Consider the following 23,090-nt stretch of genomic DNA (forward strand, 5'->3'; position numbering starts at 1 on the left):
GGCCGCCCATCGGCGGGCACCACCCATCGCACCGCAAAAATCGAGATCGTCGACTGGCGCGCGGGGTCAAACGGCGTCGCGCGTGAAAAGAAGGAGCGGTGTGCGATCGGACGCACACAGCGGCGCCGCGGGTGCGAGCGAGAGGTCGCGCGGGAGCGGGACGGCGGCGTCAATTACTATCACCTGGCGGGCAGCTACCGCATTACCCACTGCCGCCGCGCGCGCGAACACGCGTCACCCGCCGGCGCATCGATCGCCCGCACCGGCCACCGCGACATGCCCCCGCCCGCTCGGCCCAGTGCGCGACTCTGTGAAGTGTGTGGACAGTGAGGACTAGGACTCTACTATTGTGCTCAAATATGACGTCTCAGTTCGCCTTCCGAGGATCACCCCCTACCCAGGTAACGCTCCCCGCAGATGCGTCCACCGGACTGCGTTAATTCGCGGAAAATTGCTTTGAAATATTTTCTTGTTTAAATTTTGCAGTTCCGCAAAGTAGCGCTCGTCTATTAACCGAATACTCGACCACTGTGTTCTTTGCTTGCGATTTTCTCGACACTAATAATGTTTACATTGTTTATATTTGTATATTGGCCCTTTCATGATTATCCATCAGCTACGGAATCTAACTTAATGTTTTGGCGCGTATTCGTTACCTCAAAGCCGTAATCGTCAGTACTCTATGATTAGTTCAAAGTTTTGTAAATAAGAGAAACTAATTAAGTCAATAAAATAAGTAAACATAATATATTTGCACGTTGTATCTAACATCTCGAACACTCTGTGAAGTATGTATTTTCAGCAAAGTTTTCCGATCCAATACAAACTTTACATAGAGTTGTTGAAGAACTCTACAATTTCGGAGGCGTTTTGCCTTCAAAACTTTACTTGACTCAACAAACGTAGTACGTAACACGGTATCATTAAAAAGGCATAATATTAGAATTAATGGCCATTAATATTTTAATTCTTCTTACACTCTTATAAATTTTATTCTAATAAATACAAATCATCAAAAAGAAAAAATCGGATTCACTTTGACATTACTACAGGCCGAGGATTAAGTAAAAAAAAAATCAATAACCTAGCTATAAAGTTATTAAATGTTGTTTTAAAACAATAGAAAACTACTGTTCTTGATGAATCATTTGAAAAAATTAACAAAGGGTTGGATAAAAACCGTCATTAATTAAGTAACAAATGACAGACCATTATATGACATGACAGCTCTTGCTCTATCGTCAGAGTTTACTATTGTTTTAATATTATACTTACTTATTTATTTTAATTAGCATTTAGCACCATGAAATATGCTATATAATTATAAATATACTTATAAGTATATCAATAATTATATAGCATATTTCATGATGCTATTACATTAAGTTTGTACATTACATTGTTTGTTTACAATCTAGGCTACGCAATTACTGGATCGATTGAATTGAAATGTGTTACTTATATTTTATATTATTAAATTAATAAACACGGATATTATGGGCTACATTTTACTATTGGAGCATCATGCTTTATACACACAGTAATTATGTAAATATAACGAATAGGTATATAGTAAATAATTATTCAGAGAGAATCAAATATAAAGATGCCAAATTATGCATTAAAATTAACAATGTTATTGATAATTTAATTATTATGTCATACAGACACTATAATAATATTATAATGGAGGCAAAGTTTTCAAAAGAAAAATTTACAAAACACGCAAATAAGATTCTAATATAAAACAAACACATCTATTAACTTCCCTAACTAAGGTACTGACTATTCAATAATAAGTATATTAAAAAGTAAATCTTTTTTACAATGTAAAAGATCTAATGAAAGAGTAAAAAAAATCATATAAACTATTGTCTATTAAATAATTATAGTTTCAACTAATTAGCAACTAAGTTTCTAAAAGATGAATAGATAAAGGCCGTGAAATTTCACAAATACTTGTACCCCTGGCACACATAGGTGATTATTTATGTTCTGAAATGTAGACGCTTTTAATTTTATAAAGGTCTCGTTCCACTATTATATCTAGATTATAAATAAATATATCTCTATAAAATAAGTTACACTTTTAAAAAGTAAAACCTATTTTATTACTTTGAGATAGTAACATAAATCATTATAAAAATATCTCTAGACTCTACATTGTAAAATATACAAGTAATGTCTAGATTTACTAGTTATTATTTTTTATTTGATAATAATAATATATAGTATGTTCTCTAATTTTCTTGCTTTATTTAAATATTACCTTGTTTTTTGGCTAAAGCTTCAACTTTACAATTTTTGCCTAATAGGCCATTTGTACAAAACAGGAAAAGAGTGAATATTTTCCTCATATTAAAACATTTAGTCAAGTTAATATCAGACGGTGGACTCTAGTGAAAGTGCACCTGATGAATGTTTAACTTTTTTAATACATTCGGAACTAATTTTGTGTTCAGAGTTCAGAAGCCACTTGGAGTCAAAGATGCAAATGAACAAAAAATAAACCGTCCGATTACAGCTTAAGATACAAACTGCAATGCTGTGAAAAATGTATTTTACAAACCTTAAAACAATAATTTAACACTGAGTATAAAAGCACATAATTTCATTACCCTTACATTCTCTACCTCGACGGAGTGTTAATGATATAGATAAAGATCGACTCTACCAAGCATTTCATTCAAGTTTTTCCCATTTTATTATTCAACCATTATCGCCACATCTTGTACGCAACCAGTAAGACAGTAACCACTAAATGTCCTGTAAGGTTATGGTTGCTTATTTTCTATTAGCATAGCAATAATTTTGCTACTTGTGTTTAAGAGAGCGTATTATTTCAATTGATTATTATTTTTATGGATAAAGATAATAATATTATTAGGTACACAATATATTTTGAAAGTAAAAATTAAGTTTTTTTAGCTTTTACTACGTATTAACTTGGTGTAGGATATTCTTGCTCTCTTAGTTTTTAGGGTTCCGTACTCAAAGGGTAAAAACATATTACTGAGACTTCGATGTCTGTACGTCTGCCTCCAGGCTGTATCTCTAGAACCGCTATTGCTAGACTTCTGAAATTTTCACAGATTGTGTATTTCTGTTGCCGCTACAAGAACAAATACTAAAAACAACAAGTCGTTAATTACAATATAATATGTACTTTACTTAATAATTAATAATAATTCTAATAATAAAATAAAAGGGAAAACCACAATATTTGGCCTAATTTTGCTCTATAACGGTACAAAACCCTTCGTGCGCAAGTCCAACTCGCACATACATGATACATTGCTTTCTTAATGATTTTAACAACATTGTAATGTTTAATGCGCCAAAATGATTGTGTTTATCACGTGGAAACCGTACATTTTTTCGGTTATAAAAAGTGTCCTATAACCTTTGCCGGTACACAAAATATACATTTTCTCATTTATAATATTAATAGTATGGATGTACAAAATTTTCATGTTTAGTTGATGCAATTCTACAATTCAAAGAAGATACAGATTTAAAAGCCCGTTTTATAAGAAGCTGCTGGCTATTCTGGTTATTCTCTGCTAAATTATGGTATTATTAAAGTCTGTCATCTGTTAGAAGCGCGGGTGTGTGAAGCAGTTAAAATAATGACGCAAGTCGCAATCGTAAAAATATTAGCACTGAGAAAAAATAGCTTTTAATTACTTTTTAAGTAGCTTATTAAGGAGAACACTGTTAACGCGTTCATTTGCTTTAATTTTTAGTACTAACATTGTAATATAAAACTTGATTCGAGTATTTAAAAATCACATTATGAGTTCTTTTCATGAAATACTTATCAAAAGTTTCAATTATTTCAAATCTACTTCTATAATTCTACGTAGAGCTCAATGATTGTCTCTTTTGGGACAGATTTTTATTGTCATTTAATTGAAACTACATTTATGTTACCTACCACTTGACTCTACGCTTGTTATTAGTTCAAATAATCTATAATATCTAGATGTTTTAATACGTGAGCCAAAAACTTTTTATCCCTTTTGACGAAAAAATGGAGAAACGTAGGTGAATCGTGAATGAAATTTTGCACAGTTATAGTCTATAATATGGCGAAGGAGTGCATCGAACTAATATTATTTTGAAATTATGCTTTTATCATACATTTTTTTAACAAATAAAACATTACACACACTAAAACACACACACTAGGAAAATGACAATTATTTGAGTGACAAGCCTATACATACGAATTATACTCTTTTATTTATGGTTGAAGTCTGTTGACAACAAGGTGACAAAATTAAATTGAAAATGGATTATAGTGTTTTTACTACAATACAATGCTTACACGGCCAGTCTGAGATCAGCTGAGTCCCAGAAACAAGAGTTGAAAAAATATGATAAAGTTAACATTTTTTTACAAAATATAGGCAGTAGTCCTAATCCCTAATCCTAAAGTAGTCGTTGAAACTAAGGTCGAATTTCGACCATTGGGCGATCTCTTGTAATAGTTACTAACCACTCAGAATACAGTTTTATTCTATATTCTGAGAGTTACCAGCAACTAAAAATATTATTTTATGATTGTCAGTTTATTTAATAGATACCTTTAGATACTGTTCATACTATACTATACTGTAATAATATTTTTAATATATATAAAAAAATGGAGCTTCATACTGCTTACTTGTGCCATCTCTTGGTCGTTACTGGAACTAAGAATGAATTATAACAAGTTTTCTTCAACTAACTTAGCTCTCTATTATAATAAGTTTGATTTTGTTATAAAACTTGTTTTGAAATATATTTTACATAAATTAAATTACTCTAAATCTGGATATTGAGATTTTATATGACCCCAAAAAGTCTGAAATCATAGTAGGTAATCATTAATTAATTAATTCAGTACTTATTAACAAAGCGTTGCATTTTTATTGCAAAATAAAATAGAGTATAAAATGTATAATTTTGAAACGTGAAACCTTGGTTAACATCTAATCGAAAAACAATCTTCATAAAAAATAAAATATAATAGCGGTTGTAATGCTTTCTAGATTTCATATGACTAGCACACATTATATCCATAAGTTATTTAATTAAAAACGATCACGGCATTACAAAGGCAGACAACAATTTTAATAACGCTTACTGTTCTAATTTTGATGTAACTGAAACAATTTTAATTAGCCTACAAACTATTTAAAGAATCCTCTAATCTAAGTCGCGCAATAAATTAACGTTTATTACGCCATGAGACACACATACACTCACACACACAACAATATTAAAATTATATTTTGTACAACACACAGAAAATCTGCGATCTTATAAGAGAAATAAGTTATAACATTACTTCATATTAACTTAAAAAAATAAACAAAACATCCACCATTTTGAATTTGTTTGTGGAGCCGACATTCCTCTATCTATAAACATTTACAAGTGATTTTTTGTCTGTGGTGCGTGTAATTTTCTCTATGATCCTTCGCAATTACCGCTGAGCACTCTACCAAGTATGTATACTATGTAGTGTATATACATAGGCCGTAATTAGGAGAGGCAAACGGAGCCGCTTCTTCAACTTGTTCAATAATTGTGTTTTTATTGCTCATTTTGAAATTTCACAGTTTTTGTTCCTGGCAATATTTAATTTTGTAATAATTGAGACGTGTTAATGTTACATATTATTGATAATTTTAACTCCAGTTTATGTACCTACTAGATGATGCCCGCAACTCCGTTGCGCCAAAATTCGTTTATAGCGTGGGAAACCGTATATTTTTCCGGGATAAAGTATCCTATGTCCTTTCCCGGGACTCAAAGTATCTCCATACCAAATTTCAGCAAAATCGGTTCAGCGGTTCGGGCGTGAAGAGGTAACAGACAGACAGACAGACACACTTTCGTATTTATAATATTAGTATGGATATGTGCTAAATAATTGTCAAGTGAGATAGTGTTGCTACTGTTCATCTCTTTTACTTTTTATGGTCTTTTTTTTTCCAGCTATAAAATCAATATTCATTTTTTTATTATATTACTTTTCTAATTTTAACATTTTGATCTCCAAAAAAATTATTCGAAAAACCTCTGGTTATACTTTGAGGCACTTTGTTGGTACTTGGTGCTAATTAGTACAAAACAAATAGTGCAACAAAGATTATAAAATTAATTGATTAAACAAAGCGTCTAATAATAATTAGTGTAGGATATTTATTTGGCGTGGGACAATGGTGGCCCCTTTAAATAATAACAATTTATCTTCGAGTGCTAATAAATTATGCTCTATCTGATAAGGGTATATTAAATTTCACGAAATATTTAATAATATTAACTTTTTCGTTATCTTTTGTAATACAGTGAAAGCATAAAGATAACTGAAGTTCGATTGACTGAAGGGGCAGAGTTTGATAGTGAACCCAATTAGTTAATTAATCGTACTCACTCAAAAATAGATGCTTTTTCGTTATAACTTCACACATTAAATTACTTGCAAATAAAGATTTCTTTTCTCCTGAATAATTGACTCATGTATGCATTTGGTATGAAACCAGTTCAGTGACCCATAGGTTATTTATTAATATAAAGTAAGCTAATGAATTTATCTTAGCAATTATTGTATAATGGTTATGCTACTATTTTTATCTTCTATTAACATACTCACTACAATTTTACTTGCATGTAAAATTTGTAAATGGCTATTTAATTTTAACTCAGTTATTATTGAGATATGTTTAGCTGTAAGATTTTCTATACAAATAAAATAAAATTGTAGTTTTTGAGGCAATTCTGCGTTTTGTTCAGAATACGTTGTATCTAGCCCTAACAGAAGACTCTACATTTCAGTGTTCACATTCTGGCCCATTATCATTTATGAATTCTTGTTTGTCAAGCTGCTTGCCTAGATTACATTTTAAACTTTCGCGTTGCATTATGATTAAAATTTATTAATCGGGACTTAACGCGACTTATTCAAAAAGTAATGCTACTACGAGTCCAAATTTTTCTGGACGTTTCGGCCGTGTTGCAACGGCTGTGGTCACGAGGGAACTGCAGTCTTCGTCTGCACCGGGCGATCTGATCTTCGACTACCCTCGAGTTGTCCAAAATTTCTGTTCCAGTATGTACTCGTAGTAGCATTACTATTTGAATAAGTCGCGTTAAGTCCCGATTGATAAGTTTTAACTGCTTGACTAGATTGAAAAGGTGCAATATTTTGTAGTTCGAAGAAAATTACAAGAAAGTACCACCTACCTATGTCCAGTGTCTACTTGGTACCTATTTTTATAACTAATTTTTTACTTCCCGTCTTAATTAAGTAGGTATCAAAAAGTGTAAAAGTATAAAATACGCTAATGTAATATTCACTAAAATCTAGACTTTACTGTCAATATAAAATCATTCCATACACAATAGTGATGATGACCAAATAAATTAATTACACTGCATAACCATAAAAGCGACCCCGCGTTGGCGTATCTACTATCTAGTCGATAAGCCTCCCCAAAGCAAAGGGGATTATCCTTATTATTTCTTATTTTCGGCAGCTGCTACCTACGACGGTCAATCGCCTTATTTCATCTACCTACTTAACTCCTAAGCCTTTATTAAGTGAGGCAACTCGACACTATATTGTTCCCACTTGTGACACTTCGAGGAGTTGTTTCATATTGATTCGGCTTTGATTTTGATTTATTATACTCATCTTAATATCTAAGAATATTAAGAAAGGCTTCTCGTCTAAATTGACTGTCGAGTTAACTTTTGAATTGAATGTTTTGACTAGAAATGTTGACATACAAATGCTCTTACACAGCCTACACTATTTAATCGTGTCGGCCATCATTATTTCACGGCATACAAAACATAGAGACCAACGTATAACTAGATTTGGAAACCTTACAAGTTGACACAAAAGACGTACATACACGTATCATGTTCACGGATTAGGTAACGTCATTGATACGATGTGTAAATGAGCCCTAATACATGTGTGGGCGGTTCGTGGGTCACGCAGTGTACACACGCTTTTTTGAAAATTTTCAACTACATAATATTCTGCTCATATCCATAATCCAATTAAATAATATTCAGGTTTATTAGAAGTGGTATAAAGGAAAATATTACTTCTAATAAACTTGCAGAATACAAAATGTAGAGTCTCCTTAAACTTTAAATCTTATTTAATCTAAATTTAAAATTTTGAAGCTGACTCCAGCTCTTAAAATTTTGTTCCAAAATATGCCCAATCACAATTTACAACGTTTGAAATTATATTTTAGCAATTATCAATAATTGGTCTCCGAAACTATCTATCGGCCAATTTTAATTAAACTTGGCACAGATATACCTACCAAAAAAAAGGTTTAATGTAATTTTAGTCCATGAGTGTAAACGTCTAGTGAAATTAAAAACACAATAATTCATAACAATAAAAAGTTTAGTCTTGAACTGCCAAGAACTACTCGCTCAATAAAATCATAAAGTTATATGAAACATAAACACACTGGACAATTATTGTGAATCATACACAATATTTAATATGATTTATTACATTTTTAATTTTTAATAGTGTGATGGTAATTCTTATGTGAAAATTCATTCGTTTTATGGTTAGGTTCAGGTATAACTTTTATGCGCGTTGTACGCTTAACTTTAACGAAGAATTTAATTAGTAATTACGTGTTATTATGTGTTACTATACAATACACATAGAATGTAATAATTTATTCCAATATGTCTAATTTTTATTAGTATAGGTACTTATTAAATATAGAGTAGTATTTTTTCATGTACTGCAATGTAAAGAGAAAGTACTAAACTGTAAGTAACTGTGAAATTTTTTCGACCAATGTAAATTGTATATCAGTATATATTTTTTTATGAAATAAGGGGGCAAATGAGCAAATGGGTCACCTGATGGAAATCAACTTCCGTCGCCCATGGACACTCGCAGCATCAGAAGAGCTGCTTTGCCGGCCTTTTAAGAGGGAATAGGGTAATGGGGGAGAGTAGGGAAGGGAATAGGGGAGCGCAAGCGCTGTTTCACGCCGGTTTTATGTGTGTGTGTGTGATTATGATAGTAATAGTATAAGATAATGGCACCATAATAACGAGAAACAGTGAAAAATCCCTTTCTCTATCAGCTATAAAAATTGTAGAGTATGATGATAACAGAAACATTTCAAGCAATATTTTAGCTATAAATCTGGTTTTATTTTCAACAACACAATATTATGATAAACACTGTTTCAATGTTTCAATTTATGTTTACAATAATGAACGTTTTTGAACCTAGTCCAGGAGCCAACCGATATATTTCGCCCGTATCTGTACACAATACAGATAATACGATTTAACGTAAGCCATTTTATAGTCCTGTCCTATTCATTCACTTTTAAATTCATAATATATATTATAATGATTGGGGAGAAGGGTCCACTGAGCTTTTATATCAATACATTTATATTTATCGTCATAAAAGGGTACCTTTGTTGTTTAGACTGATGTAATTTATTGGCCAATATTAGTGCAAATGTCGTAAAGTTTTTTTTAATGTAACAATATATTTAGTATTATTAAGATTTAAGTACAAATTTCGTAATGTTTATTGACACAAGGTGACAAAAACGTGTTTGTATGCCTTTTGTTAGCTACATAGTTTCATTTACAATCCGGTTACTCGGTAGTTACTATACGATATTTCAAGGTATGTAAATTAATATTTCTAGTGAAATTAATTAATATTATTAAGTATAAAATTAAAACTTATTAGCGTAATATGTACATAATTAAAAATAAGCATATATAATATACGTTATGTGCAGAACAATGATAAATATTACTTAATTTGTCAAAAAAAGTTATCCGTTTAATTATGTACCAAATTTATTAACATCGGGCTTTATTAATGTTAAGTGGTAAGATATTGCATAATAGATTATAATCAACGCGTAAAACTTCACATTCTTAATTTCCTTACTCATTAGTAATTTCATATTCGTATCACGAAAACATTTTAAAGAGTACTAAAAATACATATCGCTGCTCGAAATTGTAGCTCCATTTTATTTCATTCGATTCAAAGCTCATTTTGGCAAATAATTTAAGATGGCTACTGTGAAAATTATGTTCGTCTTGACCCAGAAAATAATGGCCTATGCCCTTAGTAACCTAAAATAAAAGATGTCTACCTCCTGGCCTCGTGCATTTCATTATTGTAATAAGCCGTGAGGAATCATTTTCATTGCACCTCGCATTTCACATTCAAAATATCGATATTATTAAACAATGGATACCAATTAGGGTTGTGCTTTGTCGATAAGTTCAAATTAAGTATTCTTTATAAAATAAAGTCAACTTGCGGAAATTAGTAAGTTCAACATGAAATAAAAGAAACAAAAATCCGCACATTTTTGTAAAATTAATAACTATACGTACATAAACTTCAAAGTTCAACCACTACATTCGAGTTGTAAATATGATAAGTCCACTTTTAATTTTACACGCATATTGACAATAATCAAAACAAGAGTTTCTCAATTTTTTACAAGTACTTGAAAAAGTCTACCATAAGTCAACTATACTCCGGACTCAAAGTATCATCATACCAATTCAGATAAAACAGATAGACTGACATACATTTGAAATATGAATAGGGACATCCATCGAATATCGATAAAAAGTATCGATAAATCACAGGTCTTAGCTCAGTTCATGCGACCCCCGACCCCCGGCGACCCCATTTTACGCACACGCTCAATTTACCTTTACTGCTTACTCAAAAATAAACCATAATAGGGATAATTAAGTAAACGCTATTGTTCCACCGTGTGTATGCCAGATAAAATATATTATTTATAACACGAGGAATTTAAATTAAAAAAATCCTTTCTTTGTTAGTTTCGCAAGAGAGATTTATGTGACCGGAATTAGAAGAGTGGAAATCAGAACGTCAGGAATGTTATTCGTCGTTTGTTTTTAAATATTAATCGTCATTTTTTCCACGATTGTCAAGAGTACGACTACTAGTAGCAAAATACATAGTATTTTAAAATTGACAATGGTTCAGTCATAACCCATATAAATGATAAGTGCATTATAATTATACAGATGCATTTTAATTTATTACACGTTTTGGTAGTTTATTAAACAATTCCCTATTCGTTGAAATGAATTAAATGTTGAAATGAACTTTGCTACTTAACAGAGTAGCAAAGTTCATTTCAACAACAACAATAACCTCAGAAACCTGACCAAATTAAAAATGATTTCATTCGTCAAAATATATTATAATAAGCAGGTACGTTACTACGTATAGGTATGTGGTACTTCCTTTAAAAGTCCAATAAGGACAATGTAATTTACATTCTCAGATCAAATTATCGATCTTAAAATCGATGGTGAAGATCTCAAAAAGGCGATAGTCGATTGTGAACTCGACACCCATACCGGGTATCGATGTATCGAGGCTAGGGTTGCCACTTCCAAGATATACAAAAACATTATTAACTTCGCTCAAACCAAGGTCTAAAGTTAATCCGAGGTTAAATTTGATGTTACCTCTTTCGTTTTGCATATTGAACGATGGCGAAAACAGATTTAATCCAGGGTTAAGTTTAACTCATAACTTTGCCAAGTGCTAACTGGTAGCCCTGCGAGATACAGCCTCCACACAGAAGCTCATCTCTTCCTAATCAGATAGCTTTCTTGGAAATTTTAATTAATTTCTCCGAAATATAGAGCTCCGTGTGAATTATATGTCTGTGGCGCGAACTGGAATTATTGCAAAATAAGGGCGTTGACACAACATTGTTTAAATATTGTCGATTGAATCTACATGCAAATGGGCGCATCAAGAATTGCATAATATTGTCATTTTAAATTGTCCATGTATTTTTTGTGGAAAACTTATGAAGGCAAAGTAATCAATCTGACATGCCTTAAAACAATGCGTTTGGTCAAAAGTGTCAATTTAAGACAACCTACAGCATAAATTCTGACTACTTCTTCAGAAACGCTCAGGCAGCATCATTAGTCATTACTAATAAAACGCCTATCAGTACGAGGCGTAGTGAGCTGTTGAGCAAAACTCTATAATCTATACTAATATTATAAATGCGAAAGTATCTCTGTCTGTCTGTCTGTCTGTCTGTCTGTCTGTCTGTCTGTCTCGCTTTCACGCCAAAACTACTGAACCGATTGCAATGAAATTTTGTACACAGTTATTCTAGAGTCTGAGAAAGGACATAGGCTACATTTTGATGTGGGAAAATATCTTATTTCCATGAAAATATCGATGAAAATTACTTCGCATTGCGCGTGGCCAGCGCTCATCCCGGGGGTCCTGGGTTCGAGTCCCGCAGGCGGAACAAAAAGTTTTCAATGTTCCTGGGTCTTGGATGTGTATTAAAATATTATTTCAAAAATCGTAAATATATTTTATGTATAATATTATAAAAAATCCAGAAATATATCGACGCGATGCAATGAACATTTTAGTTCTAATACGATTCAACAGATGGCGCTTTTTTTACTTCGTTGGAACATAGAACTAATCATACTTATTAGTTATTATATTATTATAATATTATAAATGCGAAAGTATCTCTGTCTGTCTGTCTGTCTGTCTGTCTGTCTGTCTGTCTGTCTGTCTGTCTGTCTGTCTGTCTGTCTGTCTGTCTGTCTGTCTGTCTGTCTGTCTGTCTGTCTGTCTGTCTGTCTGTCTGTCTGTCTGTCTGTCTGTCTGTCTGTCTGTCTGTCTGTCTGTCTGTCTGTCTGTCTGTCTGTCTGTCTGTCTGTCTGTCTGTCTGTCTGTCTGTCTGTCTGTCTGTCTGTCTGTCTGTCTGTCTGTCTGTCTGTCTGTCTGTCTGTCTGTCTGTCTGTCTGTCTGTCTGTCTCGCTTTCACGCCAAAATTACTGAACCGATTGCAATGAAATTTTGTACACAGTTATTCTAGAGTCTGAGAAAGGACATAGGCTACATTTTGATGTGGGAAAATATCTTATTTCCATGAAAATATCGATGAAAATTACTTCGCATTGCGCGTGGCCAGCGCTCATCCCGGGGGTCCTGGGTTCGAGTCCCGCAGGCGGAACAAAAAGTTTTCAATGTTCCTGGGTCTTGGATGTGTATTAAAATAAAATTTCAAAAATCTTAAATATATTTTATGTATAATATTATAAAAAATCCAGAAATATATCGACGCGATGCAATGAACATTTTAGTTCTAATACGATTCAACAGATGGCGCTTTTTTTTACTTCGTTGGAACATAGAACTAATCATACTTATTAGTTATTATATTATTATTATATTATAAATGCGAAAGTATCTCTGTCTGTCTGTCTGTCTGTCTCGCTTTCACGCCAAAACTACTGAACCGATTGCAATGAAATTTTGTACACAGTTATTCTAGAGTCTGAGAAAGGACATAGGCTACATTTTGATGTGGGAAAATATCTTATTTCCATGAAAATATCGATGAAAATTACTTCGCATTGCGCGTGGCCAGCGCTCATCCCGGGGGTCCTGGGTTCGAGTCCCGCAGGCGGAACAAAAAGTTTTCAATGTTCCTGGGTCTTAAAATTTCAAAAATCTTAAATATATTTTATGTATAATATTATAAAAAATCCAGAAATATATCGACGCGATGCAATGAACATTTTAGTTCTAATACGATTCAACAGATGGCGCTTTTTTTTACTTCGTTGGAACATAGAACTAATCATACTTATTAGTTATTATATTATTATTATATTATAAATGCGAAAGTATCTCTGTCTGTCTGTCTGTCTGTCTCGCTTTCACGCCAAAACTACTGAACCGATTGCAATGAAATTTTGTACACAGTTATTCTAGAGTCTGAGAAAGGACATAGGCTACATTTTGATGTGGGAAAATATCTTATTTCCATGAAAATATCGATGAAAATTACTTCGCATTGCGCGTGGCCAGCGCTCATCCCGGGGGTCCTGGGTTCGAGTCCCGCAGGCGGAACAAAAAGTTTTCAATGTTCCTGGGTCTTGGATGTGTATTAAAATATTATTTCAAAAATCTTAAATATATTTTATGTATAATATTATAAAAAATCCAGAAATATATCGACGCGATGCAATGAATATTTTAGTTCTAATACGATTCAACAGATGGCGCTTTTTTACTTCGTTGGAAAATAGAACTAATCATACTTATTAGTTATTATGTTTTTGTTTATAGTTTTTAATACGTTAGAATATTATGTTTAATAATATTATCACTTGCTATAATAATAATCAATCTATCTTATCTTATAGAACTCCTACTGCATTTCTAAGGAGTTCGAGTGTGTTGTGTTGGCCTATATTCCATCCAGAAAATATATCAATGCAATCAACATTTTAATTCTAATATATGAAAACAGATGGCGCTTTAATTTTTACTTCATTATTATAACAGAACTAATCATACCTACTTTATTATATTCAATCTATCTTATCTTATAGAACTCCTACTGCATTTTTAAGGAGTTCGAGTGTGTTGTGTTGGCCTATATTCCATCCAGAAAATATATCAATGCAATCAACATTTTAATTCTAATATATGAAAACAGATGGCGCTTTAATTTTTACTTCATTATTATAACAGAACTAATCATACCTACTTTATTATATATTATTGTTTTTATTCATAACTAGCTGTTGCCCGCGACTTCGTCCGCGTGGACTTTAGTTTATAGCGCGCGGTGTCAACAAAATTTGTGTCAAATTTAAAAACTTTTTAAAACCCTGGTAAGTGGTACCCCTCTTAGGGCCGCGCTACACCGGAATGGCAGCGCTGAAAGTGCTCGCCTCGCCGCTGCCATTCCGGTGTAGCGCGGCCCTTAATTAATCAAAATACCCAAAAACAGCTGTGCAGTATGCACATAATCTGTACTAATATTATGAATGCGAAAGTATCTCTGTCTGTCTGTCTGTCTGTCAGTCTCGCTTTCACGCCAAACGCCAAAACTACCGAACCGATTGTAATGAAATTTTGTATACTGATAGTCTAAAGCCTGAGAAAGGACATAGGCTACTTTTTTACTGGAAAAAAGGGAAGTAAGGGTCGTAAGTTTGTTCAAAAAATTCATAATAGATGGCGCCGTGCGTCTTCTACATCGCGCTGACGCTTGCTCAAAAGTCTTTTTATAAGAGGTGGTATCATCTTACATTTAAGTCTCGATTTTTTTCGATTGTTATATCTATTCTACGGTATTAAATAACTCAGTACTTTATCTGTGCAGGTAGTGACGTAACCTTAAGACCAAATTTCACCAACGACTGCTAAAGTTAATGCTCGAATTAGTATCACGTTAGCTGTTTTGTTTTTCATATGAATGAAAGAGAAGACAGGATATTTTAACAAGCTGTTAACACTAACAGACGTTGGTGAAATTGGGGCTAAACCTATCAATGATAAATAGTTTATGGGTAAAGTTGTGTAATTGGGGGGCTAAATAAGCTTTAAAATTTGGCATAATATATAAAGTTTAACATACAAAAATGAAGTACTTATTGTTTGCACACTGCACAGCTGTATTGATTTAAGGGGTACCAGGGTTTTTTTTTATAAAAGCTTTTGACACCAATTTTGTTGACATCGCGCGCTTTAAACTGAAGTCCACGCGGACGAAGTCGCGGGCAACAGCTAGTATATAATATCTATACCTTAATTCTTCAGAACGTTTTAAACTTTATTATTATAATTATTATAAGTAGTTATGTGAATGCAGCCTTATGTGCATTCGCAAGGCTCTTCCAAGTGTGTGTGAGCAAACACGATTCTCTACACTTGAAAAACTCCTGATCGGAGAACTAATATGAACTCTACCGCTATTATTACAAAGTTTAATTTTTAATGAACTAGTTAACCTTCACACTTTAGTTCTTTTATATTTTTTGCATTTTAGCACTTCTAGAAATCCATAGAATTTAGAAACAGAACCTTTAACGTACAGGTGGTATGTAACGTCTTGTAATTAATTCTTATTTACATTTAACACTATACAAGTAAGTTATTTCCCGTGTGTTTAGTGTAGCGATTTCAATAAGTAATATAAAAATTCAAATACTTTTCCTAAGACTTTTAATTCGTGGAAAGAATAGACAGATACTTAATATATGAACTAGGCAATTTCAGTTGTAAGTTTATCTAAAACTGTCGACAGTTAATTTTAAAACAGACTATCGCCTATTCGTATTGGTACTACTAATATATATTCTGTGCTATCGCGTAGAAAACGAATAGGAGAGGGAGAAAAGTACGATTAAGGAAAGGAAAAATAATTAAATAAAACATTAAATATAATATTATTAGAATCTATTTATAAATACGCGAATTTAATATTTTGTTGAAAGTTGAATTTCGACCTTTGGGCGATCTCAAGTGTTATTAAGAGGATACACCAGGGGCTAGAGAAATGAAAAAAAGTACGTGTAATATCTATAGCTGTCTCCCTTACCTCAAGCCTATACCGCAGAACGCGATAGAGACAACTGCAGAAAATCCAGAAAATCAACGATTCGTTGTCCCCTGATTCCTTCTCCAAAACTTAACCGTTTTAAGTACTTTTTTCATTAAAGATTAAAAAAAGGCTTGAGCTGTGTTCCTATGTTTCGCTTTTTTGTATAATCTAGCCAAATCTGTTTTCTGGACGTTTGAACACAGTGGAAAATCTGGCCATTTTCTTGGGTTTTTGAACGTTCATATCTTATTTAATAATTAAATTATGAAAAAAAAAGAAAACATAGGGACATTGTATTAGTGGCCGTAGATATTCAGGGAAAAAATTATAACTCTACTAACATTATCCAGGGAGGAAACAGGGGACAACGTTTGTATGGAAAAAAGGGCGGTGTGGAATCCTCTTAATTACGTTTTAACCTTATATCAAGCTTAAAAATTTTGCGACGATTATAATATTCGGTCGAAGATAAAATATAAAGATTTTATCAATAGTAACTTCTGTACTTCGAGTACACTCTTATCGCGCGTATGATCTGAATGGCGTCAAAGAAAAAACATCGATAATTATTTTATCTGCTACCAAATATTGCATACAAGGTAATTGGGTCTTTAAAAAGTCATATAACAATGTCACGGTTGATAAAAGGCTCGCTCGCTTACCAGGGGGTGTGCACTTCTGTGTCGGTGAAAGCTCACCCACACATAGATATTTTTACACTGGTTGCGCTGGTTCAAATGTTTGCCACTATTAAAAAGAATCCATTATGGTAGTTTTATTTTTTTAATTTCATCATGTTTTCTTAGAAAATATTTGTATTGATTGATATTTCTGCAAATTGTTTTAGAAAATTTAATTGGCAAAACATCAAAGCTGTTTAAATTATCATGAACTAAAAACTATTTCATTCTTTGAACAAAATTAGAAATAAAATATTTGTATTTTTATAGACATCTGTACTGGCAACATAAATAGTTAGTTCGCTATCTGTGGTTAGTTTATTTTCTAGTGAAATTCTGAGGTTATATACCTACTTAAATATTTTCTCGTATTTTGTTCATTAACAGCAAATTTACGTTAAGTTGACTATAATATTATGTCCTCCGTAAAATCCTGTGTATGTTTTTATGCCAGTTAGAAGTTGAGACACTTTAAATATTGAAAAATAGACTCCTGCCTTGTTTATGTTGTTGTGTGTTTGTGTTTTGTTTATATTGAAAAATCGACTTCGAAACTGTTTTTCTTGTGCGTTACACAAATAATTAATATAGAAATTGATCACAATCCTAATGTGTTATAGTGTTATTGAATTTCACGCAATTATGATTCATATATTTTCATATGACTTACCGGAAGTCAATGAAAGTTTCCTTTGGAATAAATAAAAAATTTGAAAAATTTGAAATATTTTATAAATCTGTTTTATTTCTATTTGTTTTTATGCGATAACTGTAAGTATGGATCTGTCAGAATATATTATTCCAATTAAAATGTGGTATAATATATTCTGATAGTTCCATTCTTTCGGATTTATTAATAAAGAGTATCGCCACCCCACCCAGCTAAAAATTCAAATTTCCCGCTATAGAGAATGGTAGAATTTTAAATTTCCCGCCAGCTGACGTCATCGCCACTTTAGCGCCCTCTGCCCCTACTTCACAGGTACTAAAGAATTTGAGGGGTACACTTTTTTCTATGAAGTTCCGCTTCTTCTCCTTGTCAGTATAGTATTCGTTGTCGCTTACTCCTTTCTTTTCATCCTTTTCTCTTTCGCACATCTCCTAAAATTATAAGTATAACAGGATTGTATTCTGATCTTATTAAAACCATAGTAGTGACTCAGATAAAAAAATTGTTACAGTCTAAGTTAAAATCAAAACCAAGGGCGGGAAAAAATGTTAGCTCGCTTCATACGCCAAACTTGACCCTCAACAGACTGGCCTTTCGCCACGATCCGATTTTCAATTTAAACACAGCACGGTTTGGAATTCTCAGTTATTTCAGTAGTCGATTAGTAGGTAACGCCGCAATAAAGGCGGATGTTTTGGTCCGGGGGCGTTTAATGACGGCTATATTCGATAATTCAATATTCGATAACGACTCGATCCTAACATGTGTACGAATCGATTTTATTAGCGGTCATTTTGCACGTTCTAATTCATATTTATGCGTCACGCAATTTTGATATAATGACACTGATGGTTTTGAATGTTTTTTGGAGGTGTGTTCAATATTATAATATATAAAATTCTCGTGTCACAATATTAGTTACCTACTACTCCTCCGAAACGGCTTTACTGATTTTTACCAAATTTTATATGCATGTTCAGTAGGTCTGAGAATCGACTACTGGCTACTTTTTATAAATATTAACAAATGCATTTGTTGAATAAATAATCGTCAATTTATATTACAACTCGAGGGTGACGGCGACCATTGTTTGTGCGACGGGATAGCGATGGACGTTGCCATGGTGCCAAACTTATTAAGTCGCTTCAATTAAATAATATGGGCGAAATACTTTATATGGCAAAACAACATTTGCCGGCTCAGCTACTTAAGTTATAATATGCTTCTGCCCTGAGTGCCCTGACATCAATCGACATTCAATTAGAAAGATTCTTGTATTTCAAATAGTTATGAAAAACTTTTTATTAAAAAATGATACGCTTCAGCAACGGTCACACAGAGAGTGTAAGTTCTATACTCGATTTGAATATATTTTGATTCAATAGAAATTATCTTACAGACTTAATTATAGGTGAGTACATACTATGATAGAGCAACCACTCGTCACTTAATAAGTGAAGAGAATAGAGTTACAGTCACCCGCTCCAGCTTATGTACTCAGTATAGTACTACATTTAAAAGAAGTAAGTTCGATATTACAAAAGTTCTTTAGCGAACTCAAAGCAGCATAACATTTTTGTTTATTGACACAAGCACAGCTTGATTCCGCCATTCGCCAGATCAAATACAAGTGTAGGTAATGGGCGATATTAACTCTGGGCATTCCATTACAAAGTCATAAATCTCGCCGAATGGCGCGTAACAACTTCATTAGGCTTACGAAACTCTTAACCCGACTGAAAATACTTCAGCGGCCCACTATAAGTTTTAGTGACGTTATAGTCCACTATAATTGTGGACTATAACATCACTAAAGTCAAGCATCAGCGGCAGTATTGTACACTATAACTTCACAACAGCAAACTGATGTTTCATAACTTCATAGTGAACGGTGACCAAAATATGATCTGCGGAGTTAAAATGGTCACATTTAGCAATTCCTCTCAATCAATTCAGCAAATGAATTGTCAAAACTGTCAAACTGACAAATGTCAAATCAGTACAAAAATACAGAAATGAATTGCAAGCAGAGTTGCATTTTGCGATTTTAGAAAAATGAATCATATTATTATTCATTTTTCTAAAATCGTGGACATACATCGAAGGTGGTTGACGAACAAGCGGATCCTATTTAAATATTCTGCGACTTCTTAAACGTCGTAATAATACTTCATTCGTATATGCCTCAATACTTCATTCATATAAGACTCAATACTTCATTCAAGACTAGTCTTAGCTAAACTTTATATAATATACGAATTTGTATTTTCAAAAACACATCTGCAGCACACGGAATACACGTTAATAAAAATTCAATCAAGTAAACGTTTTAGTTTTATTTCAGTCGAAATTGGTTCCAAACTCGTTATCAAGCCGGCCCGGTTCATTTAGACCCAATTTTATGAATGACTTGTTTGAATGAAACATGTTAATACACAGCGATCGCCTCGGACTTCCCATAAACGTCTTTATAGAGCATATGGACTTATTTTGCCTCTGAATTTCCATGAATACCAACCTTGTGTAGTTGATACAAGGTTCTGTGAGAGGTAAAATGAACCTGAACGGTGTGTATACACTTACAATGCGCTGCCTCACGGCTCATTGCCAAACAATTTCTACGGTATGCTTTCGATTTAGCATTTTGTTTCATCATTAGCCAAATTCTTTTTCTTTCAGTTTGACTTAGAGTTATGTACCTTAACACCCTAAGTAATTGAATGCTCCACCATGTATACAGAACTCCACAATGTATATAGAGTTATACAAATATTTTGTCCAAAAGTTTCTTGACTCTGACAACATTACAGTATGATAATGTAATGAACACAAAGAGCCAATCATTTTAATTGGTAAGGAAGTTTGGTGTTGAAAAACTTAGTAGTAAGATTTCATAAGAAGTGGCTCTATCTGCCACTGGTGCTGTTTTAAACTAATTTTGAAGTTGATAAACGTTACAATTATCTGATTTACTCTAAAAATAATATCCTTTAAACCGTTTTGATTACTCAGATTTTGCACCTGACGTTATGGTATTGAAAATGCTAAATATTTTAAGCTAAAGGTGGTACGGGTGGCCCTACGACCAGGGGCGTTTCCCTTATAATAGGCCAATTAACTAACATTATGTAAAGTAAACAGCCGTCATCGGTCAATGAACTCGGCAAAACATTCCTGTTAATGTTCATAACTGAGTCGACAGAATCGATTTGCATAAATGTTGCTAGCGCAAACCAGGAGTCACAAAAATTCCTACAAATACAGATACAGAATAATATTATAAGTGAGAATAACATAGTATAGAAATGGCTACGTCTGATAGTTAACATAAGAGCAGCTGATATAAAAATATTGAAAAAGCCTGCGGATTTCAAAAGAGCTTTTACTAGCCTAGTAGTGAGATTTTATGGTCCAAACCACATTGCGAGTCACAAAACTTCATACTAAATGTCTAAATTTTGTATGTGCGCCTTGTGGTTTGCACTATTATAACAAGAAATTTCATATAAAAATAATATTATATATAAAATTCTCGTGTCACTATGTTAGTTACCGTACTCCTCCGAAACGGCTTCACTGATTTTTACCAAATTTTATATGTATATTCAGTAGGTCTGAAAATCGACTACTGGCTACTTTTTATATCGATAAATGCATTTGTTGAATAAATAAGAGTAAATTATTACAACTCGAGACTGACAGCGACCATTGTTTGTGCGACGGGATAACGCTGGACGTTGCCATGGTGCCATACTTATTTATTTACTTCAATAAAATAATATGGGCGAAATACTTTATATGACAAAACAACGTTTGCCGGGACAGCTAGTTGTATGTATAAAAATTATTTTCTAATGAACAAAGCAATAATAAAATATTTCTGGCGAACGGATTACATTAATTATTATTTTTAGATACGTCATACGCAACTAGTACTTAATACAAACAGTAATTTTCTGAGCTTTTGTTACCTTTTTTGTAAAAGGATTGAACAAAAAATTGGGCTAGTTACTGGATACCATCGCAGCAGGTGAATGTACCAAATAATTTTATGCATTAATCGCATCCCAACCTAATACTTTAATTTGGACAAAAAAACAGTAGGTACCTGTTGACGAAAGCTTTTTTCGAATTCATGTCACTTCGATTCCTTCGAGATTAATTTTTTTTGTGTCATTTAACAAATAGATCGGGTCCCGTACGCTTGAATATTCAGTTACATGGTTTAACACTTAAAAGGGCTTAACGACTATAACACATCCTGCGCGTTTCAAAAAAGAACACAAAAACACAAATATCGAGCCTGTTTGTTTTTTAAAAGATGTCTACCCGAGATAACGGCGGGCGGCACTTTAGTACTCAAACCGACCGATATTTGAAAAGGATATGATGACACGGTTTTTTATTTTGTTTCATTATCTAATAAATATATACGTAAGCGTAATGCCGTGCGTGGCTTCGTCGATAATTAACTGACGGATCGTGTGCGGCGCCTTATCGAACAATGCGTCGCCAATCGCCATATTGTTTATCGAAATCATAAACTCTCACACGCCACCCATTGATAAAATGCACGTGTCATTTTTGTAATTTCTCTGATGGACAGCTGGGCTCTGGAGTAACTTTCTGGAGTAACGCGCTTTTGACGAGCGAAGCGAGCTAGTCTAAAAGCAAGCTAGCCAGCTTTGATTGGGGGTAACTTTAATAGCCAAGTTTTCACATAAGCGGAATTATTCGTTTTCCGTTATTTTAATCTAGATACTTAAATATTTTGTAATGCAGTTCGCTTAAGCACCCAAGTCCTCGAGTTGTTTGTTTCCATTTAGAAACTCTTGGCGGAAACGAATGATCACTTGCAAACACATATTTATTACGCCTCAAGTGGACCACTCCAAACTAGAACTAGCAAAAAGTTAACACATGCAGTCGAAAGTGTCAATAGAAACAAAAACGCGACTTTTTCAATGCGGCGTGCACGTGTACACGCCGCCTAATATGAGTTTATTTAAAACACGAATATTCAGTTAATTAACAATTTATGTCCTGTCGGCGGACAAAAGCTTTGTAAAAGCTTAACCGAGTTTCGTTTTAATCCCGGACAGTTCACACATGGAAATCAAATGCACACAAAACGGACACGAATATGAAATGTATCGATTTATACAATGGCCGGTGTCGGATAAATAAAGCGCGATGTACGACAGACATTCGGGCGGTTCATCCACCATCGCGCTGTGATTCCCTGCAAAACGCGGCAATTCCATCCGCGCCGGA

The 23,090-nt window shown here is 33.3% G+C and overlaps 1 protein-coding gene across 1 annotated transcript in view; it reads left to right on the forward strand.

Moving 5' to 3' along the window:
* Positions 1 to 273: 273 nt before the first annotated feature.
* The window catches only part of LOC121739181 (homeobox protein caupolican), a 62,666-nt gene continuing 39,849 nt past the window's right edge, over positions 274 to 23,090 (forward strand). Inside the window, exon 1 of the mRNA XM_042131530.1 lies at positions 274 to 401. Coding sequence (XP_041987464.1) covers positions 360 to 401 — 42 coding nt within the window. The 5' untranslated portion in view covers positions 274 to 359. The remainder of the gene's footprint in view (positions 402 to 23,090) is intronic.

Source organism: Aricia agestis, chromosome Z (assembly GCF_905147365.1).
Source record: "Aricia agestis chromosome Z, ilAriAges1.1, whole genome shotgun sequence".
NCBI classification, from domain to species: Eukaryota; Metazoa; Arthropoda; class Insecta; order Lepidoptera; family Lycaenidae; genus Aricia; species Aricia agestis.